The sequence below is a fragment of the Scyliorhinus torazame genome, chromosome 14 (assembly GCF_047496885.1).
Source record: "Scyliorhinus torazame isolate Kashiwa2021f chromosome 14, sScyTor2.1, whole genome shotgun sequence".
Classification (NCBI taxonomy): domain Eukaryota; kingdom Metazoa; phylum Chordata; class Chondrichthyes; order Carcharhiniformes; family Scyliorhinidae; genus Scyliorhinus; species Scyliorhinus torazame.
The window spans coordinates 24,561,173-24,588,571 of record NC_092720.1 but is presented as its reverse complement, the minus strand read 5'-3'; the positions used below and the strand labels follow the sequence as shown (position 1 = coordinate 24,588,571).

The following is a 27,399-nucleotide window of genomic DNA, read 5'->3' as shown; positions in this document are numbered from 1 at the left end:
GATCGGAGAATCGCCGGGGGCTGGCGTGAATCCCGCCCCTGCCGGTTGCCGAATTCCCCAGCACCGGACATTCGGCTGGGGTGGGAATCGCGCCGCGCTGGTTGGCGCCCCCCCCCCGGCGATTCTCCGGCCCGCGATGGGCCGAAGTCCCGCTGCTGGAATGCCTGTTCCGCCGGCAAGAATCAAACCACCTCTCTTATCGGCGGGACAAGGAGGCGCGGGCGGGCTCCGGGGTCCTGGGGGGCGGGGGCGCGGGGCGATCTGGTCCCGGGGGTGCCCCCACAGTGGCCTGGCCCATGATCGGGGTCCACCGATCCGCGGGCGGGCCTGTGCCGTGGGGGCCCACTTTCCCTTCCGCCTTCGCCATGATCTCCACTATGGCAGAGGCGGAAGAGACCCCCTCCACTGCGCATGCGCGGGGATGCCGTGAGCGGCTTCTGACGCTCCTGCGCATGCGCCGCACGGCAAAGTCATTTCCGCGCCAGCTGGCGGGGCACCAAAGGCCTTTCCCGCCAGCTGGCAGGGCGGAAATCAGTCCGGCGCGGGCCTAGCCCCTTAAGGTGAGGGCTCGGCCCCTCAAGATGCGGAGAATTACGCACCTTTGGGGCAGCGCGATGCCGGACTGATTCCCGCCGTCTTTGGCGCCGGTCGGCGGACATCACGCCGATTGCGGAGAATCCCGCCCATGATGACTCAGCGAGTGAGCCGGAATGAAATGGGGATGTGCAGGCATGTTGATGCAGTAACTTACTGTAAGTGCAAAAGCCAGTTTTTAAAACTAAACTGGACGCAGTGAGCCGGCAATGACTGGCAGCGGTGAAACTGAGCACTAACACCCCAGACAGAGCAAAATTGGCTGAAAAAATAATCACTGGTTTAGCCTTAATTAGCTCATCCTTGTCTTTAAGTCCTTATGCGGCTTTGCCCAACTTCCCCACCTCTGTAACCCTCCAACCCCCTGAGATTCCGTGCTTTTCCAATTTTCCTTTCTTTTGCATCCTCCTTTTTGTCACTCCACCATTGTGTGTCTCTACTGTTTAGTTATGTTTCCTTTGTAACATAAGCGGCTTCCTTGTGTTGCATTTGTCAAGGAAGGTCGAGACGTGTAAATAACTTCAACCATTTATTTACACTATGTACACTTTTATAACTTGAGTTTGACACTACTGCTAATCCTATTATAGCTACCTAAACTGACTAACCAGCTGCTGTCTTCCACGTAGTGGGTGTGATAATGAACCAACCCTGTGCCTCTCCTCACTGACTGTCTCCACTGGCCAAAAGGGGTTGATCATGTGTGTGGTGTCCTTTATGTATGGGTTGGTGTAATGCCCCCCTGTGGTCGTGTCACCTCCTTGTGTATCGTGAATGTCCATTGGTCGCCTCCTATCTAACTTATCTATTGGTGGAGTGTGTGTGTGTGATGTTTCTGGTGCTCCCTCTCGTGTCTGTCTAGCTTACATGTATTTACAGTGATGCACATCACCACATCCACCTTCAGCAAGTCTCGGTCCCAAGCCGTGCAGTTGTTTTCTGGGCCTCTCTTTTAAGATCGTCATGAAAACCGATACATGTTCCAAACATCCTTCTATTGCCGGGTGTCAAATTTTGTTTGGAAACGCTCCAGTGAGTAATTTTACCATGTTAACGGTGCTCTATAAATGCACATCTCTACAGTCTTGCGGTTGCACCCCCGGCTCTGTGAGTCAGCAGGTTGTGGATTCGAGCCAGAGATGTGAGCGCATAATCTGGGCTGTGCTGAGGGAGTGGTGCATCGCCTTTCAGGTGATTTATTGTAACAGCGTCCAGTATTGGATGAAAGTTTTTTTAAAAAAAACAAGCCCCGTGGCTTTTTCCGTAGACGAACATGTTTCCCAGTGTCCTGGTCAACGCATCCCTCATGTGATGCAAACTGGTTGTGGTAATACCAGGTATTGCGGTACCTGAGAGGTGGATGACCATTGGCTAGACCCAGGAGTCTACCATTGGCTGATGTACATAGCTCCGCCCTGAGAGGCGGAGTATAAGAACCGATGCCGTCCCAGCAGCCTTCACGTTCTGTATCGAAGCTGCTGGGTAACAGTTCTAGCAGATTAAAGCCTATTAGTTATGACTCACCTTGTCTCGAGAGTAATTGATTGCGCATCACTGGTTATGTGGCATTTTTTGCCTTGGTGTTTGTGGGGAACTTGCAGTGCACAGATTGGCTGCCATTTTACCCTATTTCGCAACACTGACTCAGCATTGAAAGTGCTGCATTGGCAGCCCCGTGGGATGTTCTGATGTTGTGAAAGATACTGTATAAATAAATGTTCTTTGTGTAGGGTTGCTGTTGCAGATTGAAACGTGGCGATTGATAATGGGTTTTTTTGCAACCCTCATCCATTTGGTACAAGCGTGGGGCCCAACCAGATCCACTAAACTGGAATGCTTATTTATGCTTCCTCAGAAACTGGGGATAATTTAAACTCGGCTAATTTCAACCCCATCCAGTGTTAGTAATGTCAATAGACAAGTCTAAAATCCCATTGGATAATAACACCTGGCTTGCACTGCAGTGATGATTAAAATGGAAAGCTCTTTTCAAAACCTTCTTTTGGCACGTTAGGAATAATGAGGAATAGGCAGCACGGTGGTTAGCACTGCTGCCTCACGGCGCCGAGGACCCGGGTTCGATCCCGGCCCCGGGTCACTGTCCGTGTGGAGTTGCACATTTTCCTCGTGTCTGCGTGGGTCTCGTCCCCACAATCCTAAGATGTGCAAGGTAGGTGGATTGGCCATGCTAAATTTCCCCTTGATTGGAAAACAAAGTAATTGTGTACTCTAAATTTATAAAACAAAAGAAAAAGGAAAAATGAGGAATAATGTTCCATTCTTCCACTGAGCTATATGTATCACAGCTCTGGTGTTCTGATGCCCAGACCCCCTCAGAACAATTTGAAGTGTAAGTTTTAAATCTAAAGCTATTTTATTGACTGAATAGTTTCATGGATGACCACCGTGGAATTAGAATAGTTATGAAGAGTTATCTCACCATACAGTTGATATCCCACTGACTTGTACCTTGTGAGAAAAGATGTATCAACTCATTGTAAGCAGGGGAAAAAAATATTGACTCCTTAGAGTTAGGAAAGGCAGAAGGCACGGTGGCGCAGTGGTTAGCACTGCTGTCTCACTGCGCCGAGGTCCCAGGTTCGAACCTGGCTCTGGGTCACTGTCCGCGTGGAGTTTGCACATTCTCCCCGTGTCTGCGTGGGTTTCACCCCCACAACCCAAAGATTTGCAGGGTAGGTGGATTGGCCACGCTAAATTGTCCCTTAATTGGTAAAAATGAATTGGGCACTCTAAAAAAAATTAAAAATTTAATAAAACAAAGGCCGAAGGCTTTGTTTTCGACCAGCAACTGTGTTAAACAGAAAATTGAAAATAAATTAAACTCTTCAGGATTTCCTTCTAATTTATTAAAATAGTATTCAAACAATGAATGGTTTAGCACACAGGGCTAAATCGCTGGCTTTGAAAGCAGACCAAGGCAGGCCAGCAGCACGATTCAATTCCCGTACCAGCCTCTCCGAACAGGCGCCGGAATGTGGCGACTAGGGCCACAGTAACTTCATTTGAAGCCTACTTGTGACAATAAGCGATTTTAATTTCATTTCATTTTCATTTCATGTGAGTTATCACCTGAAGAGATTGCAAAAGGTAATAACAATTACAATGAAAATCACAACTTTTTCTTTAAATATTGCATCTAATATAAAGTGAAAATTGCATCTATTATAAAGTAAGATTTGATCATTTCTCTGATATTGCTGGAAGCATGCTACATATCTTTAGATAAAGACCTGAGGTGACCTATAACGAGATGTTACAAATGCATACGTAAATGGTGTATTCCTTGTCAGATGTTCTTGTTCCTGCAGAGCTTAATACACCCAAAGCTTACATTTACATAGGAACTTTAATGAACTAAATTGTCCCAAGGTTTTTCACCAGAGCATATCAAAGCAAATTCGACCCCGAGCCTCATCAAGCAAATATTACTGTCCATGGCTAAAAGCTTCAATTCCTTTTGTTCATTCGTGGGATGTGTACATCATTGGCAAGGCCAGCATTTATTGTCCATCCCTAATTTCCCTTGAGAAGGTGACGGCAAGCTGCCTTCTTGAACTGCTGCTGTCTATGTGGTGCAGGCATTTCCATGGAGCTTTTGGGGAGAGCGTTCCAGGATGTTGCCCCAGCGACAGTGAAGGAGCGGCGATATATTTCCAAGTTCAAGGTGGTAGTGACTTGGAGGGGAACCTCCAGGTGGTGGCGTTCCCAAGTATTTACTGCTCTTCTCCTTCTTTTTGGTAGTGGTCGTGGGTTTGGAAGATGCTGACTGAGGTGCTTTGGTGAGTTCCTGCAGTGCATCTTGTAGATGGTACGCACAGCTGACAATGTGCTCCGATGGTCAAAGGGGTAGGATTTAAGAAAAATCTTAATGGAAGAAAGAGAGGCAGAGAGTTGGAGAGATTTGAGGAAGGAATTCCAGAGCTTTAGGTACTTGCCTGCTGAAACTTCAGCCGGCGATGATGCAGCGATTAAAGTCAGTGCTTTAAATCCAAATGACAGCATCAAGGTGATGAGCAGTATTTACGGCCTCTGTTGTATTTGCCAAATATGTAATGACGTTGAATATTAATCGAAAGCTATTTAATAATAATAGGAACCTGTTCATAGATTTGAGCTGGAAATTGCTAAGTATTGTTGGCTGGATCTCGAGAATTGATCTTGCCAAGTGCAATCTTCAAGCCTGTTTTTAAAAAACCTTCATTTGTGCTTGACATTTTGTTGACTCAATATGTTTGATCATGTAGTGAGCCTCGTGTAACAAGGCTACTAATCTGAATACCAATTGTTAATCCTACCTGTCATGGGCGACACGGTAGCACAGTGGTTAGCACTGTTGCTTCACAGCACCAGGGACCCGGGTTCAATTCCCAACTTGGGTCACTGTCTGTGCGGAGTCTGCATGTTCTCCTCGCGTCTGCATGGGATTCCTCTGGGTGCTCCGGTTTCCTCCCACAAAGTCCCGAAAGACGTGCTTGTTCGGTGAATTGGACATTCTGAATTCTCCCTCAGTGTATCTGAATAGGCGCCGGAATGTGGCGACTAGGGGGATTTTCACAGTAACTTGATTGCAATGTTAATGTAAGCCTACACTAATAAAGGATATTCTTATTATTTTCTCCTATAAAGGAAGATTACAGAAGCAAACACAACTTCTGTACATATGGCCCAGGATTGCTTGCAGAGCTGCGACTGAATGAGATGAGTTGACCAATGAAATTTGGTGTCATTCCTTGACATTTTGCAGTTCCGCATGAACTGCACACAATCCTCAATTTCCTCAAAACATTTGTTCAAACTTAAGGTAGCAAAATAGCCCCAAAGTCGAGCCATCAGGCATTTTGTTTAATCATCTCGTGAACACTATAAAAACAATTGTGATTCTTGTGTAAATACCGCAGTGCGAAACGTTCCCTTGGCGTAAAGCTGCCAAATCAAAGCCAAGATTGTTGATCATAGTTATTCAACTCTGAAGGCATGCAGCAAAATCCCAGGTGGGAGAGGTTGGTCATGAAGTGGATGTTACATGCTGCAGAGCTCGGGATGTGAGGCTTAACATAGTCAAATCATCTAATCTGTTCAAATGTTTTGGATAGAGAAAGGATGCTGGAAAAGGCTGTGATCTTAACAAGGCACTGAGATGGTTTAATTAACCATCAGAATGAGGAGGCAGTGGCACAGTGGTATTGTCACTGGACTATTAATCCAGAGACCCAGGGCAAGATCTGGGTTCAAATCCCACCACAGTGGGATGGTGGAATTTGAATTCAATAAAATTTGGAAATAAAAGTTGCCGAGTGTTAGAAAGAAAACCGGTCTGGTTCACTTATGTCCTTTCGGGAAGGACACCTGCCGTCCGTATAGCGGCATGGTGGCACCATGGTTAGCACTGCTGCCTCACAGCTCCTGGGTCCCCGGTTCAATTCCGGCCTTGGGTAACTGTCTGTGTGGAGCCTGCACGTTCTCCCTGTTTCTGCGTGGGTTTCCTCCGGGTGCTCCAGTTTCCGCCCACAGTCCAAAGATGTGCAGGTTAGGTGGATTGGCCATGCTAAATTGCTTCCAGGTGACGTTACGGGGCTAAAGTTGGGGATTGGTCGGTGCAGACTCGATGGGCTGAATGGCCTCCTTCGGTACTGGAGGGATTTTATTCAACCAGGTCTGGCCTACATGTGACCCCAGATGCACAGCAAAGCGGTTGACTCTCAAATGCCCTCTGAAATTCTTGAAAAAAAATCGTATTTCATTGAACCCTTAATTCAATTCATGAGCATTAAATCCATAAAAGCTGCCACTGATGCAAAGGATTTGTTTGTGGATTAAATTAAAATGTTGGATTTTTGGGTCTATTGTAAATCTTGTGGTTGGATTATATGTATATATCTGCCATGTGCTGTCGCGCCAGGAATGACAATCTTTATTTGTTCTGAAGTCTGGCAGGGATGTTGGGCTCATTTGTTTTCCAGATGTTTTATACACATGACGTCTTGATACATGACATTGCTTGTGTACAATATTCCAGTTTCAGAAATTGCTTTATGTACGATCACTCCCAAGTGAGGGCTGTGCAAAGGCATGGTGAGCCCTGTGCAGAAACTGCAAAGTGGCCATAGTCCCAGATGACCATAGGGGTGGGCTGACTGGTGGTGATTTAACCTGAGGATCACCACACCTCCGGTGAGGGGCAAGGTTGAGAAGGCGGGGCCATCATTGAATAACCTCAGCCGGCACAGGAATTGAACCCACGCTGGTTGGCCTTGCGTGCATTGCATCACAAACCAGCTGCCCAGTCAAGTGAGCTAAACCCCCTTCTGTGCAGTGTGACTGTGTGTTTAACGTTGACAGCATTGAGTTTTCTGGGATATGATGAAAGATTGCAGATTATTGCACAAGACAAGCCTTTGCACACATTTTCAAAAGAGTAATTAGTTTTTGGTTCATGTATTCCTCGTCAATTCCAAATCAGATGGACATGTCTCCATTTCCTGACACAGCTACCTCTCGTATTATCTATTGGTGGCTGTTTTGACTTCAAAAGATACTCCAACATTGCGAAGCAGACTGAGATTCAACAATTACCACGTGTGCTGCACTCATTAATTGAAATATGTTGAATAAAGGCCATTCGTGTTAAGGGCACACATTAATAAGTGCTAAAAATATTTTGGCAACAAATATCACATTTTGGCAACAATATCACATTTTAAGATCTGACACTAAAAGTGACAATTGTCCAGGCAGCACGGTGGCGCAGTGAGTAGCACTGCTGCCTCACGGCACCGAGGTCCCAGGTTCATTCCCGGCTCTGGGTCTCTGTCCGTGTGGAGTTCGCACATTCTCCCCGTGCTGGCGTGGGTTTCGCCCCCACAACCCAAAGATGTGCAGGTTAGGTGGATTGCCATGCTAAATTGCCCCTTAATTGGAAAAAATTAATTGGGTACACTAAAATTTAAGAAAAAAAGTGACAATTTTCTAACACTAAAAGTGACAATTTATAATAATCATCAGTTGCTACCGTTCCCATGTTCCAGAGAATTGAGAGTTTGTATCGTGGAAATGTAACAGTTAAAATCCTTCGGAATCTAAAGTGTTCAAGAATGGAAAAAATGCTCAGTTACGGAATGTTGCGTAGTTGGAAATGACGTTAACAAAAACAACATGAAATCCAGTCTATAGGACACTCTCAGTGACTTCATTGTCGTTTGTCATACTCTGCGTGGTTCTTGAACACGTCGCGGTGCCTGTATGTTTGATACGTTTTCTTAACTTCTGTCTGAATGCGTGGCACAAGAAAATGTAAATAAGTGGGTCCAAGCAGGTGTTTGAAGCGCACAACCAGAGTGTTGTCTCCTTAATATAATACAGCATGTTCAACTTCCAGCATTCCTTCACATGTCCCACTTGGCTGAGCGTATAGGGCACTCTCACAAAATGGTACGGCGCAAAGCAGACGAAGAACACCGACACGATGACAAACACTTTGGCCTTTGTCTTCCTCTGAGTTTTGCTGTCTGTACTTTTGGACCTTTTGTAAGACTGATAGACTTTCCTGGATATTATGGCGTAAAGCATGACCATCAGTATGCACACGGCCCAGAAGATGAACTGGCAGATGTAATTTGAGATGACGTGCCACTTCAATCCAGCTGGACCCTTCAGCCCCATGCACTTTTTCACTGAGTCTTTGGTGGCCTTTTTGTTCGACAGAATGACGTTGGGAACGGATATGAGAAACATGATAGCCCAGACTGCCGCGCACATGAATTTGCTGACTCTAGCCTTTCGCAAGCACGACTTACCGAAGGGCCTGGTGATTTTGAGGAAACGGTCGAAGCTTATCAGCCCAAGGAGGATAATGCTGATGTACATGGTGGAGTAGAACATGACAGCTGAGAACCGGCAGACAAACCACCTCACCTGCCAGGGCGCCAGCTGACTGGCGCTGAGTATTTTGAAAGGAAACGTCAGGGTCATGAGCAAGTCAGCAACGAGGATGTTTTTCAGGAGGACGGTGAAGGTGGTGTTGCTGGGGATCTGTGAAAATATTTTGATGGCCAGAAGGTTGAGGATGACACCAATGGCGAAGAGGACAGTGTAAAGCACTGGGAACACCACCTGGGTAACCTGGGCATTCCGAGAACACTTGCCTTGTGACGTTACGTTCAGGTGGTGAGAAGTGACGTTCATGGTGGAGGAATTGTAAAGATCGATGCTCAGTCTTGTTTCCTGCAGAACAAATAACCACGAGTTGCCAAGTTAGCGTTTTCAAAATTATGATCATCGCCCTTTTTTTTCCCCCAACGCAGTCAGTAATTAAAAAAAAACTTTTGAACATTTCCCTGCAAACCCGTCAGCGATGCTCAAGTCGCCCCTCAGTGTGCAAAGATGTGCAGATTAGGTTGCGAGGTCACCGGGATGGGGCAGCGGCCGGGTGGTGGGGTTCTCTTTCGGAGGCTCGGTTCAGACTCGATAGCCCCGATGGCCTCTTTAAGCGCTGTAGGGATTCTGGGGATTCAATGGACCTACTTATCCTGACTTGCACAAGCCAGTCCCTTCTATGCAAAGGAAGGTGATGCTATTATCGCAGGAATTATTTTTGTTGGGCATTTAATATGATGGTCAAGAACTTGCAGTGATATGGTTCATGACTTCAGGAGGTTCCAGAGTACTTTTTGAAAATACCATCACTGTTGTAATGTCCAAAATGTGGCAACCAACTTGTGCCCAGCATGATCCCACAAACAGCAGTGAGATAATTTACCAAGTAATGTGTTTTGGGTTTTGTGAAGGGATAATTTTTGGCCAGGGAACTAACTACACTTCTTCGAACTGATGTTCTGGAATCTTTAATATTTACATGAGAGGATAGACAGAACCTCAGTTTAATGTCTCAACCGAAAGCCAGCTCAAGTAGCACCGGAGATCCCAGTGCTACCAAGACTTAATGCTCAAATCTCGAGTGAGAATTGAACCCTCAAATCTGCTGATTCAGAGGCAAGTGTGCTGTTACTAAGCCAAGGCTGGCAGCTGTATATCACCAAATGAAGAGCAATGCAGAAATACGTGGGCACAGAAGGACCCAACGTTGCAGGGATGACACTTTATAACCTATCAGCCAACCACTTGGTTGCAAAAGGAAGCCAATCTCTCAAAATAACAGGGAGGCTATTTATATATAAATAGTAAGGCAAGATGAGGGGCAGGTTCACAGATAAGTACAGATATCCGGAAGGTGCACTGCACTGCAATTAGCTTTGTGCACTGGAAATTAACTACAATGCAAAAAAACCTCATTGCTTCAGGTTTTAGTTGTTGCTGCAGATCTTCCAAATTTAAAATTAAAACTTCTTCAACTTTTTCTTTTTGATTTTATTTCCCAATTAAGGGGCACTTTAGCTTGGCCAATCCAGCTACCCTGCACATCTTTAGGTTGTGGGGGTGAGACCCACACAGACACGGGGAGAATGTGCAAACTCCACATGGACAGTGACCCGGGGCCGGGATAGAACCCGGGTCCTCGACGCAGTGAGGCAGCAGTGCTAGCCATTGCGCCGCCGTGCCACCCCTAACTTTTCCTCTTTGTCTTCCTTTTCTCTCGGTCCAACCCAACCTTTATTTCCCTCTCTTTAATTATCTTTCTATACGTGATTTAACATTGAATTCAGCCTACACCACCACCTGCAAGTCCCCCTCCAAGCTACCCACCATCCTGACCTGGAGATGTATCGCCGTCCCTTCTATGTCGCTGGATCAAAATTCCTGAACTCCCTCCCCAACAGCACTGTGGGTGTATCTGCACCACATGGATTGCAGTGGTTCAAGAAGTCAGCTCATCGACGCCACCTGAAGGGCAATTAGGGATGGGCAGTAGTGACGCTCACATCCCATAAATGAATTTTAAAAAAGCTCTCCGTCTTATTACTGATTCCCAGGGCAAGATTCTCCGGCCACGCCCGCCCAACGACCGAAAATTCCCGCCCGAGGCCATTGGATATTTACAGGGCCTTGCACGTTGCCCAACCCAAGGAGGACAACCTGATGCAGCAGAATTGCATCACAGCCCCTAAAGACGCCCCGATTCAGATTAGGCTCCAAGTCAACGGTCACCCAATTGACATGGAGGCTGCGGCCGCCATCGTTGGTCAACAAACCTTTTGTTGGCTCCGAAAGAGCATGCTGCCCTTGGGTTTGTGTGCTACCAAGACTAGCAACGTACACCGGGGAGCTGTTGAACATCATAGGTGCCGCTGTGACACCGGTCGCCCACGGACAACAGACATACGGGCTTCCGCTGATAGTGGTGCAAGGGCCAGGACCGCGATTGGCTACAGACCCTTCAACTAGACTGGCCGCAAATCTTCCAAATGGGCACCGGTGGTCTGTACGAGGTTCTGAGGAAATATCCGGTGGTTTCTAGGAGGGCCTAGGACAAATAAAAGGGGCCGGAGCAATACCTTGTGTTGATCTAGAGGCCCAGCTCAAATATATCAGGGCACAACTGGTCCACTATGCCCTACTTGTGAAGGTAAGAACTGAATTGCGACGTTTGGAATGCTTTGACATTGCCCGGTCCGATTCACAGAATGGACAGCACCAGTGGTCCCGGTGTTGAAGCTGGATAAGTCCAGCTTTGCAGTGACTGCAAGTTGAGAGTGAACAGGCCTCTGACCAGTATCCCATGCCATGTGTGGAAGATCTGTATGCAAAGCTAGTTGGGGGCCACGCATTCACAAAGCTCAACATGAGCCACACTTATTGCGAGACACAGCAATTTCTGGATGGCAAGATGTAACTAGTGGGGTGCAACAGTGTTCGGTCCCTGGGCCCCAGCTATTTACAATCTATATTAACAACAGGGATAGAAGGTTCTATAGCCAAATTCGCAGATGACCCAAAAATAGGTGGGACAGTAAGTTTCAGTGAGGAAATAAGAACCTTACAAATGGATATAGATAGGTTAGGAGAGTGGGCCAAAATGTGGCAGATGGAGTTTAATGTGGATAAGTGTAAGGTTATGCATTTTGGTGGAAAAAAGTGGAAAGCTTACTTATTATCTAAATGAGGAGAGGCAAGCAGCACGGTGGCGCAGTGGTTAGCACTGCTGCCTCACGGCGCTGAAGACCCAGGTTCCATCCTGGCCCTGGATCACTGTGGAGTTTGCACATTCTCCCCGTGTTTGTGTGGGTTTCACCCCCACAACCCAAAGATGTGCAGGGTAGGTGGATTGGCCACGCTAAATTGCCCCTTAATTGGAAAAACTGAATTCGGTACTCCAAATTTTTAATTTGTTTTAAATTGAATTGGGTTCTCTAAATTTATGAAATAAATAAATAAATGGGGAGAGACTTTCGGGTGCTGCGTTGCAGAGGGATCTGGGTGACCTTGTGCATGAGTCACAGAAAACGAACAGGCAGGTACAGCAGATAATGGGGAAAGCAAATGGAATGTTGGCATTTATAGTAAAAGGAATTGAGTATAAAGGTAAGGATGTGTTGTTGCAACTATAGAAGGCATTGGTAAGACTGCACATGGAGCATTGTGCACAGTTTTGGTCCCCTTATTTGAGAAAAGATGTAGTGGCATTGGAGGCAGTTCAGAGGAGGTTCACTAGATTGATTCCAGAGATGAGGGGTTTGTCGTATGAGGAGAGATTGAACAGAGTAGGCCTATACTCTCTAGATTTGAGAAGAATGAGGGGAGGTCAAATTGAAGTATACAAGATGCTGAAAGGTCTGGAAAAGTAGACGTGGAGCTGGTGCTTCCTCTTGTGGGGCATTCTAAAACGCGAGATCATAATCTTAGAATAAGAGGAAGAAAGTTTAAAACAGATTTGAGGAGAAACTACTTCTCCCAAAGAGTTGTGAATCTGCGGAATTCCCTAGCCCAGAGTGCGATGGATGCTGGGACAGTGAGTAAATTTAAGGATGAGTTAGGCAGATTTTTAATTGGTAATGTGTTGAAGGGTTATGGACAAAAAGTAGGAGGGTGGAGTTCCAGCCAGCATGGGATCAGCCATGATCACATTGAGGGCGTTAGGCTCGGGAGGCTAAATTGCCGACTCCCGCTCCTAGGTCAAGTGTTCCAGGGAGGAGATGCTTTGGCTGATTTTGAAATCCAGCTCTTTGTCTGTAACATTGTAGGTAGCAGATGAGGAACGTATCAGCCATGATAGAATGGCAGAGCAGACTCGATGGGCCGAATGCCTAATTCTGGTCCTATAGCTTATGAATTTATGATCTATTGCGGAAGTATGTTACCATCAATACCCACAGAGGTTTGTACAAATACACATGGCTTCCCTTCAGGTCTCATCCACATGTGCGATTTTTCAAAGAATCATGGAAGGCATCCTTCAAGAGCTGCCCAGTGTAATGGTGTACCTGGACGATGTGCTCATTTCAGGAGCCGCCAAGAAAGAACACCTGCACAGCCTGGACAAGGTCCACCAAAGCAGGCGTTCACCTGAAAAGAGGCAAGTGCGTGTTTCAGGCGAACGCGGTTAGGTACCTGGGATATAGCGTTGATAAAGAACAAAGAGAACAAATAACAAAGAAAAATTACAGCACAGGAACAGGCCCTTCGGCCCTCCAAGCCTGCGCCGATCCAGATCCTCTATCTAAAACTATCACCTATTTTCTAAGGATCTGTATCCCTCTGCTCCCTGCCCATTCATGTATCTGTCTAGATACATCTTAAATGACGCTATCATGCCCGCCTCTACCACCTCCGCCGGCAATGCGTTCCAGGCACCCATCACCCTCTGCGTAAAGAACTTTCCATGCATATCTCCCTTAAAGATGGATTGCACCCAGTCGGGGAAAGGTCCAGGCCATAAAGGAAGCCCCGAGACCTGAAAACACGAATGAACTGAAGTTGTTTCGGGGATTGAGAATTACGATTGGAAGTTTTCCCAAAATCTGGCCACTCCATTGCGACGCACCACTGAAAAAGAATCAAAAATATGCATGGGGAACACCACAGGCGTTTGCCAGAGTAAAGATGCAGTTACTGGTGGGCAGCATGGTAGCACAAGTGGGTAGCACTGTGACTTCACAGCGCCAGTGTCACAGGTTCGATTCCCCGCTGGGTCACTGTCTGTGCGGTGTCTGCACATTCTCCCCGTGTTTGCGTGGGTTTCCTCCGGGTGCTCCGATTTCCTCCCACAGTCCAAAGATGTGCAGGTTAGGTGGATTGGCCATGCTAACCTGCCCCTAGTGTCCAAAAAGGTTAGGAGGGGTTATTGGGTTACGGGGATAAGGTGGAAGTGAGGGCTTAAGTGGGTCTGTGCAGACTCGATGGTCTGAATGGCCTCCTTCTGCACTGTATGTTCTATGTATTATCCTCCCAGCTGTTGACACACTTAAGACGCTACAAGGCTGCTTGTCCCACACATGTCATGCCTCCTCTTATGGCATTGGAGCAGTGTTTATCCACTGGTGGGGTGATGTCCTAACCTATCTATAGCATATTGTCATGTGAAAGTATCTTTAAGAAATGGGTGTTTATAAATGGGTGTATATATAAATATCTGTAGTGAGAGTACCTTTAAGAAATGGGTGTTTATTACTGCAGTGATGTCAGACAGTGGGTGGAGTTGGGCTGTCTGTCAGCTTTTTACGTTAGTTTTAGGCTGTTTACTGCAGGGTGTGTTTTAGTTTCGTTTTCAGAGCTGGATAGCTGCAGTCACAGCCAGAAGGTGTATGAATCTCTCTCTGCAATCTGAAGACTGTAAATCGATCCTGGTGATTTAAAACTAATAACAGTAGTGACTTTAACTTGATGTGCTTCTGGTAAAAGGTATTTTAAGTCTTATGGATGTTAAAAGGAAAGCTTAAAGGATTACTTAGTGTTGTATTCTTTGGGGGTTGTATTTGAATTAATGGTTGCTAAGATGTTCATTGTATGTTTTAAAAAGGTTAACTTGAGTTCATAGAATAAATATTGTTTTGCTTTAAAAAATACTTTTCCATTTCTGCTCTACCAGACCTGTAGAGTGGGCCGTGTGCTCCCCATACCACAATTTATTAAACGTTGTGGGTCAGGTGAACTCCATGATACACTTTGGGGTTCTCTAAACCCTGGCCCATAACAATATGCACCCAGGACCCTGGCCAATGCACAGCACCGCTATGCCCAAATAGAGATAGAAGGATTGACTGTGATGTACACAGTGAAAAGGTTCCAACAGTATATCTACAGGTGCCATTTTTAAATTATCACTGACCATAAGCCCCTGGCAGGCCTTTTCAAGGAGGATGAGGGGATTCCTCCGATTGCCTCAGCCCTAATCCAACACTGGGCGTTGCTTTTAGTGGCTCACAAATATGCATTCGAGTATCGCCCGGGAGTACAGATAGAAAACACTTACGCCCTCAGTTGACTCCCACTTCTTGTGAGACCCCCTCGACATAAGTTACAGACTTCTGAGGATGGTGTCGAGTGGGTCCCAGGGGTTGTGATGGAGAAAATGGGGCCGGTTTCATACAAGGTCAGAACCAGGGAGAAGACCGGACTGAAGGCCGTGGACCACCTCGAGCAGGGAATCCGTTCGGACTAGGGGGAGGGTGTATTAACCCTGACGAGGCCCACGGGGGTACATTAATCGATCTCCACGTGGGACTATTAGAATGTGAGCTTCCCCGCTAGTGGGCAGCGGCCTGCCCAGCTGGAGCTTGCTTCCTTACACTTTAAACAGCGGCCCGAACTGGGACCGGCACTTCAATTAGTCCCATCCTGTTGTCTGCTTCCGTAGTGGTCATTTCCTTAAGCTTAACTAAAGGTCCAGTTAACTTGCCTCCTTGAGCCTCCTGGATCTTCATAGGTATCAGGTGTCCTGTTTGCCTTGCTGCACATTTTTATCTTGAACCTCCGATGGACAAGGTTCAGTCCAATTAAGAATAGATTTCATGTGAAAGCAAATGATGGCCTGATATCATCCTTTGGTAGTTACCGCTTTCAATAGATTCGAAGGATCTATAGAAGCTACAGAAACTTTATGATAAGTCAAGCTTTCCTTTTGTAGTTTGACTTTTCAAAGGACCTAGTTTTATATTACTGTCAAATATCCAATAAGCATTTGTTCATACCTGATTTATGTTGGAAGACTGCGCCCAGAGGTAACAAAATCGAATGTCTCCCAGAGCTTTGATTTTTTCGTATCTGTGTTCAGCTTCTCAAAGTCCTTCCGCACTTGGGACTGATAGAAATGAAACAGGATGTTGGGATGGTAAGTATTTTTGGCCAAAGAATTTTGCAATTGTGGTTTCATGTCTGATTTGCAAAGCATTTGGTATTCTGAGCTCATTCCCTTATGACGCGGTGTCCCACTTGCTCTGGTCGTCTTTGCACAGTTTATTAAAAATAAAATGTGAAATTCTTCCCTGACCTCTCCAAGTGGCAACTGGGTAAACAATTTGGGATATAAATTTGACATCCATAAAATATATCTTCAACCCTGACCAGCTACATACCATGGCTTTCCCTGGTTCTTAATGGGATCCTAGCTGCAGTTTTCTGTGTGGTATTTGATCACCTGTGTGTGCTGTTAGTTGCTGTAAACATCCAATTCCATTCACTACCAGGCCATGTTCCGGTTCTGTATAAAAGCCTTGGTGTTTTTTTGCTTATTTCATTTATTAGTGAGCATTAGCCAATGTATTTGGTATTTCACATATTAAGCAGAATTTGATCTTGTTCCCTGAAAGACGTGAAGTGTTTACCTTGTGCATAACAACATGCAGTGATGTTTCAACAGTGTTAGCACTGCTACCTCACAGTGCCAGGGTCCCAGTTTCAATTCCGACTTCGGGCGACTGCCTGTGTGGAGTTCGCACATTCTCCTTGTGGATTTTCTCCGGATGCGCCGGTTTCTTCCCACAGTCCAAAGATCTGCAGGTTAGGTGGATTGGTCATGCTAAATTGCCCCTAAGTGTCCAAAGGTTGGGTGGGGTTACAGGGATGGGGTTGGGGATTGGATCTGGGTGGAATGCTCTTAAGAGAGGAGGATCAGTCCAGACTCGATGGACCGAATGGCCTCCTTCTGCACTGTTGACATTCAATGATTCTATGGGACGTTCCTGCCCAACCAGACAGATTGACTAACTACTGCCCAGGTCCCAAATCTTTTTTATTTTGTCCTGGTTTAGAAAGATGCAGTCAAATGAGACAATGAAATGAAATGAGTGAAAATTGCTTATTGTCACAAGTAGGCTTCAAATGAAGTTACTGTGAAAAGCCCCTAGTCGCCACATTCCGGCGTCTGTTCGGGGAGGCTGGTACGGGAATTGAACCGTGCTGCTGGCCTGCCTTGGTCTGCTTTCAAAGCCAGCGATTTAGTTCTGTGCTAAACCAGCCCCTGAGGAGCTGCTGCAGTGCATCTTGCAGATGGTACACACTGCTGCCACTAGGCATCAGTGGTGGAGTGAGTGGAGTATCGGGTGCCAATCCAGCAAGCTGCTTTGGTGTAGTGAAGGTCACCAATTTAAATTAAGGAGGAAGGATGAGAGAAAATGCTTATGCAATGCTGCGCTGTTCTCAATTGTAGAGGAAACAGTGTAATAGATAAAGCCTACTTCAGCTGTTTCAAGAGTTACAAAGTTTCACCACTGAGTGAATACAACCCCGATGGGCCAACATACGTTTGTCCTTTTCGTTTCGCCTCGCTGTCACTATCTTTCGAAAAGGGACAAATCAGCATTTTAAAAGAGAAATTCCCGCAAGTGTCTTTTAATTAGGATGTCTTAGTTGACATAAAATGGATCATGGGTGTTTCATCACCAAGGTCAACATAAATATGTATTTGTTGGGGATGGGCGGGGGAGTGGAGATTGTGACACTGACTGTTCATGAATAGGCACCTCCAGCTGTCAAGTAGCAGCTGACTGATGTATGATATAATACAGACGTCCTGCAAGAATATTTAACGTGTCTTTAAACAACAGAAAATGTGACCTCTTTCTCATGACCTGTTACCACAAAGTTGGGGAAACTCTCAACCAGAAGCAGAAGAGGTTGACTCTTCCTGTAATTGGCGAACAATAGATTTAATTTTTTTTCCAATTAAGGGGCTATTTTATCGTGGTCCATCCACCTACCCTGCGCCTCTTTGGGTTGTGGGTCACACTATAGGAACGATGTGAATGCATTGGCGAGACCCACGCAGAGATGGGGACAATGTGCAAACTCCACACGGACAGTGACCCGGGGCCGGGATCGAACCCGGGTTCTCGGTGCCGTGAGGCGGCAGTGCTAACCACTGCACCCCCGTGCCAATATTAAACATAGAACGCCACTTTGAGATTAGCTATGAGTAAATTCTATCCACAATACTGTGTATGATCATTTATAGTTAACATTTTACTTCAGTTGCCAGCTTCGTTCAAAAAATTATGCTGAATTAATTGCCCAGCAATTATGCAAAATAGTGTAAACAGAATGTGGCCTCAGTTTAAAAGAAAATTACTTCAATTTGTATTTAATTAGACATCGGGATGTTACCACTGGTGGGTGAAGTTAAATCGAGAGACTATTAAATACAATCCAGTTACCAATAAATCCGATGGGAAATTCCAGTTGAAACTGTGCAGAATGTGGAACCTGTTGCTACATCAAGTTGTTAAAGCAACTAGCATAGATATATTTAAGGGGAAGTCATTACAGTTTTGGAATTTTTACTCAAACTACATATTTTGGTAATCCATGAATAGCATAGAATTGTGTTTATTGGAGCACATTTGAACTGAACACAGGTACAAGAACGTCTAGACCATAATATTAAAAGGACTTCTAGTAATGACAGGAGAGGGAGGGATGCAACAAACTGAGAGGAGGATCATCTTTAGTCATCCTAGAGTCTAGACCCTGGACCTGGGGTAGCCATCAACCAGTCAGGTGGGACAGGATAGGGCAGAACAGTGGAGCAGTGGTTAGCACTGGGACTGCTGCGCTGAGGACCCAGGTTCGAATCCTGGCCCTGGGTCACTGTCCGTCCGTGTGGAGTTTGCACATTCTCCCCATGCCTGCGTGGGTTTCACCCCCACAACCCAAAGATGTGTAGGTTAGGTGGATTGGCCACGCTAAATTGCCCCTTAATTGGAAAAAAAAATAATTGGGTACTCTAAATTTATAAAACAAAAAGGTGGGGCAGGATATGTTATGAAGTGGTACAGTGGGTTGTGGGAGTTGCACAGGGCGCGATCTATCCAATAAAACAGAGTGCCGTTCTGAGCACTATCTAATGGCATTCTGTCTTGTTTTCATTGCCCATGTACAGTTCCGGGCATCAGACTATAGGAAGGATGTGAACGCATTGGAGAGAGTGTAGAAGAAGTTTGCAAGAATGGTTCCAGGGATGAGAAAGTTCAGTTATGAGGATGGATTGGAGACGCTGTGACTGTTCTCCTTGGAGAGAAGAAGGCTGAGAAGAGATTTGATAGAGATGTTCAAAATCATGAAGGGGCGTGACGGGACAGAATAGACAGGGAGAAACTTCCCGCTCGGAAAAGAATAGAATGAACGAGAGGGCACAGATTTAAAGTGATTTGTAAAAGAAGCAAATGTGAACTGCACTGCCTGGAGGTGGAAGAAGGTTCGATCGGGGCATTCAAGAGGACATTCAATAATTATTTGAACAGAAGCAATGTGCAGGGGTACGGGGAAATGGCAGGGAACGGTGCTCGATGGAGAGGCGGTGTAGACATGATTGCTGAATAGCCTCCTTCTGTGCCGTAACAATTCTGTGAATTGGTGAAGGTTGAAAAGGTTCAGTCTTTTCATCCTGTCTTTAAAGGGGTTTCTTGTACAGTGAAAATGGCCATGTGCTCCTCTTAACAAGAATGGAAACCCCTTACTGCAGTGACAATTGAAACACTTGTTTGGGTTTATTTAATTGTCGTTCTCCACAGCAGCCATATAAAATTCAATCAAATAAATGCGAAAAGGGAAAGGGTAGATTGACAGAGTAATCTCACCAATCCGTGCCATATTTAAAAAAAGAAACAAACTATGATTAGTTTGGTTTGATTTTGGTTTTCTACTTTTTACTCATCTGTAAAGTTTGTTCATTTAGCGATAGTATCATTGTGATCTTTGTGTGTTTATGTTTTAATAGTGTTAAGACAATTGGGATCCAACAATGTGGGAAAGATATGAATTCACTGAAATGGTAAAAGCTGAAGAACCAGCATAGCTGATTATTCTGAGTTGGTGCTAATGCCAGTCCTGCCCACGCTTGTATTGACCTTGCCAGTGGTTAAACAGTCACCATTACTCAAAAAATCAAAAATGAAATCCAAAGGTTCAGGCCCTGTTCGCGAGAAGGGGCTTTTGGAAGAAGATGGAGAGGGGGCAGTTATTGGCCTGCTCACAGAGCACAGGGAGACTGTGTTGGCTGTTCAAAAGGAGAGGCACACCCTAGAGAAGATAAGTGAAAGGGTGGCGCGACTGGGTGACAGACAGGGGAAGAGAGAGCATTGAAGGGCAAAGACAAAAAGAAGGAAATAATTGGCGTAGATCAAGAGAGCCTGCAAAACCTTGTACACGGATGGACAGAGAAGGGGTACATCGGCATGTGACACTCCATTAGTTACGGTTTACCAACTTGAAAATGACCCATTTTATCCTATCTCTCTGTCTCCTGTTAGTTAGCTAAATCCCTGTCCATCCTCGTGTACTGCCCTCAACGCATGAGCTCTTAACTTTTTTTGGGGGGCGGCGTGTCAACTTTTCCAACATAGCAGTGTACATAAATCCCCAGATCCCTCTGTCCCTGAACACTCTTTAGAATTGCATAATTTCGTTCATATTGCCTCTCGCTCTCCCTTCTGTCAAAATGCATGACCCCACACTTTTCTGTGTTAAATTCCATCGGCCAGGTCCTCGAGCCAACCTACATCTGGTGCAGGCGATTGGTATCATAATCCCTTTTTGACACCCCATCAAGTTTGATACCATCAGCAAATTTTGAAATTTTACACCATATTCCAAGATCCAAGTCATTTATATATAGCAAAAAACAGCAGTGGTGGTAGCACTGGCCCTTAGCGAATGCGACTGTCTGTCCACCCTCCAGTCTGAATGATAACTATTTACTATGACTGTTTTCTGTCCTTAAGCCAATTTTGTTTTTAGCGTTCATGGGATGTGGGTGCCGCAGGCTGTGCCAGCATTTATTGCCCATCCCTAAATTGCCCTTGAGGGGGCAATTGAGAATCAGCCAGGTAAGGATGACAGATTTCCTTCCCTAAAGGACATTAGTGAACCAGATGGGTTTTGATGACAATCAACAATAGTTCCATGATCATCGTTAGACTTTTAATTCCAGATTTTTATTGTATTCAAATTTCACCATCTGCAGGGAACCTGGGTCCCCAGAGCATTACTCTGAGTCTCTAATTTACTAGTCCAGTGACAATATCACTGTGCCACTGCCTCCATTGAATCCAATTGGACACTGACCCTCCTATTCCCTGAACCTTAATTTTATTAACCAGCTTGCTAAGTGGAAACTTGCCAAACATTTTTTAAAAATTCATATAGATAACATCCACCGCATTCCCTTCATCAACTTTCTCTGTTAATCAATAAATTCATCCTGTGCTACATGACAATGCTTTTCTCATTTGTTTATTTACTTTTAGCTGTTTCCACATACCGCCTTGCATTTTTCGCCACTTTTAAAATATTTTGGAGGGGGGATGCGCTTAACACCACCAAAGGGGCATTTCTTTCCGCCTTGGCTCCAGTTTCTTTTCCCCTTTGTCAGCTGTTTGATTCCGAGACTCAGCATTATTGCGGTTGCCCTGGACATGATTTCTTTTGTGCAAAACACAACCTATGACATTTTCCAGAAAATGATGAGGGCAAATTATACTTTTTTGGGCATATCTCATTTTAATAATGTGTTGTCTGCGTGTGTTTTTGTGTAATATTCAGACATTCAACAAATAACAATAAAAGTCTGCTCTGAAAATGTTCTCGTACTGTGGAGTTGCATATGTTTATTTATGACACCAGATTGTGCCACACAGGACCACAAGCTAATTATGCATGTGAAAGATGATTCAGCTCCTCTTAATCTAACCAGCTAGAAAGATCCTACAACTTTTTCATTGCATTAGAGAATGAGACGACAGAGTAGGAAATCATGATTAAACCCTTCATGCCTCTGCCATCTCTTTGTACGGCTAGCCAATAATTTCCAAATCCTTGCACATTCCGCTTAGCTGTGTAGCTTGCTTTTCACTTGGGTGTTTACTGAAAATGCTTCCAGCACTCTTTCAGTCAGTGTATTCCAGATCACAGAAACTCACAGTGTCAAAGAATTTGTTACCACATGGCGCCACTTGTACTTTCGTCAGTTACCTTATATCCACTAGTTACTCACCATTGTGACACTGGAAACAGTTTCTCTGTATTTATCTATCAAAACCATTCATAATTTTGAACACCTCCATCAAATCTCTTCTTAACTGTTGCTAATCGAAGACAAACAAACCCAGCTATTCCAGTTTCTTCATGGAACTAAAGCCCTTTATCTCGGGTACCATTCCAGTAAACCTCTTTGTCACTCTCCCCAAGGCCTTTATATGCTTCTGAAAGAATCCTGCTCAGAATTGAACACGATACTCCAGCTGAGCCCAAACTAATGTTGTGTAAAGGTTTGGCATAGCATTCTTGCTTTTGTTCATTGTTCCTCTGTTTGTAAAGATAAGGATTCCTTTTCTTTTCTTACGGCCTTCTTAACTTGTCACAGAACCACAGGATTGTTAGTGCACCGGAGGCCATTTTCCCACCCTGTCTGCAACTGCTTTCCAAATGAGCATTGTGACTTAGTGTCATTCCCCTGTCCTTTACATCCAAGCCTGGGCCATTAAATATATACGTCAGAAAGAACAACCTTTTGTCTTCAGTGTGAGCCACTATTCCACACATTTTTATTTTTCGCACATTTCACTCTGTGAATATAAATTACTGGGTATTAATAAGACGATAACCTAGTTTTAACCCATGTCTCTGTATTCAACTTTTGTAAATCATTTATAGAAATGGCCCATTTTACACTTTCACTCCCTTAACAGTCTTACATTAATGTATTCTATCATTTTCCACACCTCCTTTTCCAGAGTGAAATGTCTATATTTCTCCATCTGTTCCTCATAGCTCAGACCCGGAACTCCGAGGATAAGCCTCATAACTCTCTTGTAAATAAAAAGTACTTACGTTTCAAACAGTTTGAGTGTGCTCCTGGCTTGGCAGACACTGAAATAGTATAGTTACTTCTCAGAGTCAAATTTATCTCCTTGTCCTGTTGCACTTGATAGATTGGCGTGTGGTTTTTTTGATCTTCCTGTTGGCTGCAATGTTAACAGCGTGGAGTAAATTGAAAGAGTTTTGTGTCGCTTAATTTTGTAACCTTATTTATCAGTTGTATAATTGTCTTGACATAAGCACACCTGATATTTGAAGGTCTCATTGACTATCTGTCAAGTGAGAAAATCACACTTTGGTAAAACTCTGCCTGTAAGGCTGATCTTTAATTTGAAGCCAAGTACAATTTTCTTTACTGCACAGTTCTCTAAACAACTGTTTAATTTCTATTTAATGGCGGTCCCTGTCTGCAGTCTACCCCCTTAGCCACGAAACAGCAGCCACATCAGTGAGAAACATCAGGGAAGGATGGAGCCGTCTGCATCAGGGGAAGTTCTTCTGTGAGAAACATTTGTTCCTCAGGGAAAGTTACTTCAGATTATATAGCCGTAACGCCCATAGTTTTCTTTCCTGCTTTCATGGGTGTGGACTTTGCTGGCTAAACCAGCACAGTGGGCTAAATAGCTGGCTTGTAATGCAGAACAAGGCAGCAACGTGGGTTCAATTCCCGTACCGGCCTCCCTGAACAGGCGCCGGAATGTGGCGACTAGGGGCTTTTAATAGCTGGCTTGTAATGCTGAACAAGGCAGCAACGCGGGTTCAATTCCCGTACAGGCCTCGCCGAACAGGCGGCGGAATGTGGCGACTAGGGGCTTTTCACAGTAACTTAATTGAAGCCTACTTGTGACAATAAGCGATTATTATTATCTCAGCATAGACGAACGAGCATATTTGTAACTTTCAGTTTTTGTGGCACTATTACATTCTAATAAGCTATTATTATTACTAATATGCCACCGTCTTTCCCTTTCCGATCGTCTGTTTTTTTTGCTTGTAGTCGAGGTAATTTCTAAAATGCCCATCTCATCACATATGTCCAGTGAACCTCCAGATCACAACCTTCCAAACTTTGTAACATAGAATTGGAGAATGGTGCGAGCACAGGAGGGCATTTTGCCCATCGCACCCTTTGCTGGCTCTCTGCAAGCAGACAATGCCTCGTCCCACTTTCTCTGCAGCCTGTCAAACATTTCCTCCTCCCTTCATGATCCAATTCTATTGTTAAAGCCTCGATTGAGTCTACCTCTACCTCCCTGTCCAGCAGCGCATCCCAGACCCTGACCAAACTGCAGAAAAATGTTGTGCCCGATGTCACCATTGCTTCTTTTGCTAATGACTTTCAGGTGGTGCCCTCTGGTTCTTGACCTTTCTACCAATGAGACCAGCTGCACCCTATTACCCAGAACTCCCCATGATATCAAATCTCTTAATCTTCTCATCGTCACGTAATTGGATAACATGGAGAAGGTTGCAAAAGTACAGTGACTAACCCACAGAGATGATTTGTTCAATTTAGCTTTTGGGTAATTTAGTCAGATTTCTGTTGTTGCTAACTTTCGGTTGGCTCTTAATTCGTAATTTGCTCTGTTTGTTTAACCTTTGCTCTAGAGTCACCAGGCTTCTTTATGATACCGCCACCAGGTTCAAGTTCAAGTAATGATCAATAACTCAACACACCAATTAGTAAAATTCAAATCAAAACACATTTATTATACACAGTAAATCACTACTCATGCATAGACTCTACTTTCTAGACTATTTCTATCACTAAAAGGCCTATACTTAGCTTCGGACTGGCCCACCAGGTCAGGGGAACAAATAGCCTTTCGTTCAGGTCCTGAGTCTGCAGGATTCAAAAGCTGGTATGGATTTGTAGCTAGGAGCGCCTATCTCGTAGCGAGCGTTGACTTGAGACTTACTTGGTTGGCGTGGCCGCTGGACAGTTCACTCTCGGGGATTGCTTCGCGTTGCTGACTGACCCTGCCAAGAAGGACGATCTGAACTTGGGGGCTTTACTTTATAGTCCCCAGGGGCTTCCCGCCCTTCGGGGCGGACCCCGTACCTGGTTCCAAGTGATTGGACTGCGTTCCGATCACTTGGATCGATTTCTCCAATACTGGAGTTGTTCCCTGATCGCTGGGCGGTCCCTAAATGTCCGTTGGCCTTCCTTTGTCTTGGCTCCTGCTGGCGCCAAGGAGTCTGGCTTGGCTTTATTCACCTTAACTGTTGCAATTGTGCCTTGGAATCGCTCATTACTATGCAGATGGCTGCTGGTTTCAGTGCTGTCTGGTTTTTTGCAGGTTTCAATACACCTGATTTCTGTACTTGCTCGTCTTTGCCTGTGTTGGCTCAATTTCCCTTCAGTCTTTGCGGTTCTCCATTTTAAGTCGGGAAGTGGCCAACCCAGGTGGCTACACTGTGAGACATAGAATTGAAGTGAATTATTTTGTGAGGGAGTGGTGTGCTTCACAGTAGCAGACTTGCAATACTATGGCCACAATCGTTTAACTCTTTTATGAATTCCTGCATTCAACTAAAATCCGCAAAGTGCTTTATAGCAACAGCTGTGAGAAGGAAGTATAGAGATTGGAGAACTATTGGCCAAATAACCATCTTGTAAGGGGTTTTTGAAGGAGAGGGGTGAATTGACTTGAATATTTTGGGAAGAGAGTAGAACAGCAAGTTGGCTAAAGGCTCTATCACAACTGATGCTTCGGTGGTGGATACTGTAAGGCAGTGATGGGCAACCTAGACTAGTGAATGGGCCACATGAGTGGACCCCCCTTCATCTCAGTGGGCCACAAGATTGAACTCAGGCTTGTTCACTAACCATGACAAAAGTATATAGGAATTAGGAGCAGAAATAGGCAATTCAGCCCTTGGAGCCTATTCTGCCATTCAATCAGATCATGGCTGATCTCTTCCTGGACTCAAATCCGCCTCCCCACCTGTTCCCCATATCCCTTTAGCCTAAAATCAGAAATGTATCTTTCTCCCTCTTGAAACCATTTAATGACTCAGATTCCACCTCACTTTGTGGCAGCGAATTCCACAAATTCACCACCCTCTGCCAGAAGTAGTGTCTCCTCATCTCAGTTTTAAATCTATTGCCTCTCAACCTATATCTGTGACCTCTTGTTGTAGGTTGTCCCACAAGGGAGAACATTTGCTTTATCAATCCCTTTCAGTAGTTTATGCACCTAGATCAGATCCCCTTTCATCCTTCTAAACTCCAATGAGTATAAGCCCAAACTGTTTAATCTCCCCTTCCTATGTCAAACCTTTCATCCCCGGAATCAATCTGGTGAACCTCCTCTGAACTGCCTCCAATGCCTCCACATCCTTCCTCAAATAAGGAGACCAAAACTGGACACAATACTCTAGATGTGGTCTCACCAACACCCTATACAATTGCAACAACACTTCTCTACTTTTATACTCCAGTCCTTTTGCAATAAACGCCAACATTCCATTTGCCTTTCTTATTATATTTTGTACCGGCATACAGACTTTCTGTGATTCATGAACAAAGACACCAAGATCCCTCTGCACAGACGTATTTTGAATCTGCTTTTCCGTTTAGATAATTTGCCTGACTATTTTTGCGGCCAAAATAGATAACCTCACACTTACCAAAAATTAAACTCCATCGGCCAAATTTTGGCCCAATCACCTAGTCTATCTATATATCTGTAAAATCTGTATCTCCACTTCCTTGTCGGCTTCCCCACCTATTTTAGTATCATTGCAATTTTGCTATGTTACACTCTGTCCCTGCTTGTAGATCATTTACATAGATTGTTAACAGTTGAGGTTCGAGGACTGAACCCTAGGGGCACCCCACTGGTTACAGTTCACCAGCCAGAGTAGGACCCATTTAACCCGATCCTCTGCTTTCTGTCAGTCAACCAATCCACAATCCAATCTACTATTCGACACCCAACCCTCTGCGATCTCACCTTCTGGATCAGTCTTTTATGCAGCACCTTGTCAAATGTCTTCTGAAAGTCTAGATATACTACATCCACAGGTTCCCCATTATCCACCTTGCCGGTTACGTCCGCAAAGAACTCAAGAAAGTTTGTCAAGCATGACTCCACAAAACCATGCTGACAATGATGGATTGAGTTTTGTCTTCCAAATGTTCAGCATTCTCCTCCTTAATGATTGATTCCAGCAACTTCCCCATCACAGAGGACAAGCTAACCCGTCTGTAGTTGCCTACTTTTTTACCTCTCTCCCTTTTTAAATAGGTGTGTCACATTAGCATGTTTCCAATCCACCGGGACCTTTCCAGAATCCATTGAAATATCATAAATACCCTAGGGGACAGGCCATAGGGTCCCAGAGACTTTCTGCCTTTAGTCCCATTAGTTTATTCAATACCTTCGCCCTCATGATGGTTATTGCACTAAGTTCCTCTGCATTAACTGAAGTTCTTGGAATTTTTTAATCATCCTCTACCATGAAGACAGAGGCAAAATATTGGTTCAGTGCCTCCGCCTCTTGTGTTCCCCATTATTACCTCGCCAGTATCGTCCTTAAAGGGCCAACATTTACTTTAGCTATTTTCATCCTCTTTAT

General features: G+C 44.9%; 2 protein-coding genes across 4 annotated transcripts in view; one reads left to right on the top strand and one right to left on the bottom strand.

The window, feature by feature from the left end:
• The window catches only part of LOC140389583 (mediator of RNA polymerase II transcription subunit 12-like protein), a 731,598-nt gene that overhangs the window by 469,182 nt on the left and 235,017 nt on the right, over positions 1 to 27,399 (top strand). The gene's annotated exons all lie outside the window — the stretch shown is intronic.
• On the bottom strand, positions 5,445 to 23,224 carry LOC140389579 (P2Y purinoceptor 13-like). The gene is made up of 3 exons (XM_072473830.1): positions 22,828 to 23,224; positions 15,696 to 15,805; positions 5,445 to 8,835 (listed from the first exon to the last, which is right to left on the bottom strand). Exon 3 carries the CDS (start codon positions 8,794 to 8,796, stop codon positions 7,780 to 7,782), a length of 1,017 nt encoding a protein of 338 aa, XP_072329931.1. The 5' UTR covers positions 8,797 to 8,835; positions 15,696 to 15,805; positions 22,828 to 23,224; the 3' UTR covers positions 5,445 to 7,779.

What these genes read in the sequence shown, in the direction of transcription:
- LOC140389579 (XM_072473830.1), bottom strand. Translation starts at nt 8,796, where the DNA reads ATGAACGTCACTTCTCACCACCTGAACGTAACGTCACAAGGCAAGTGT.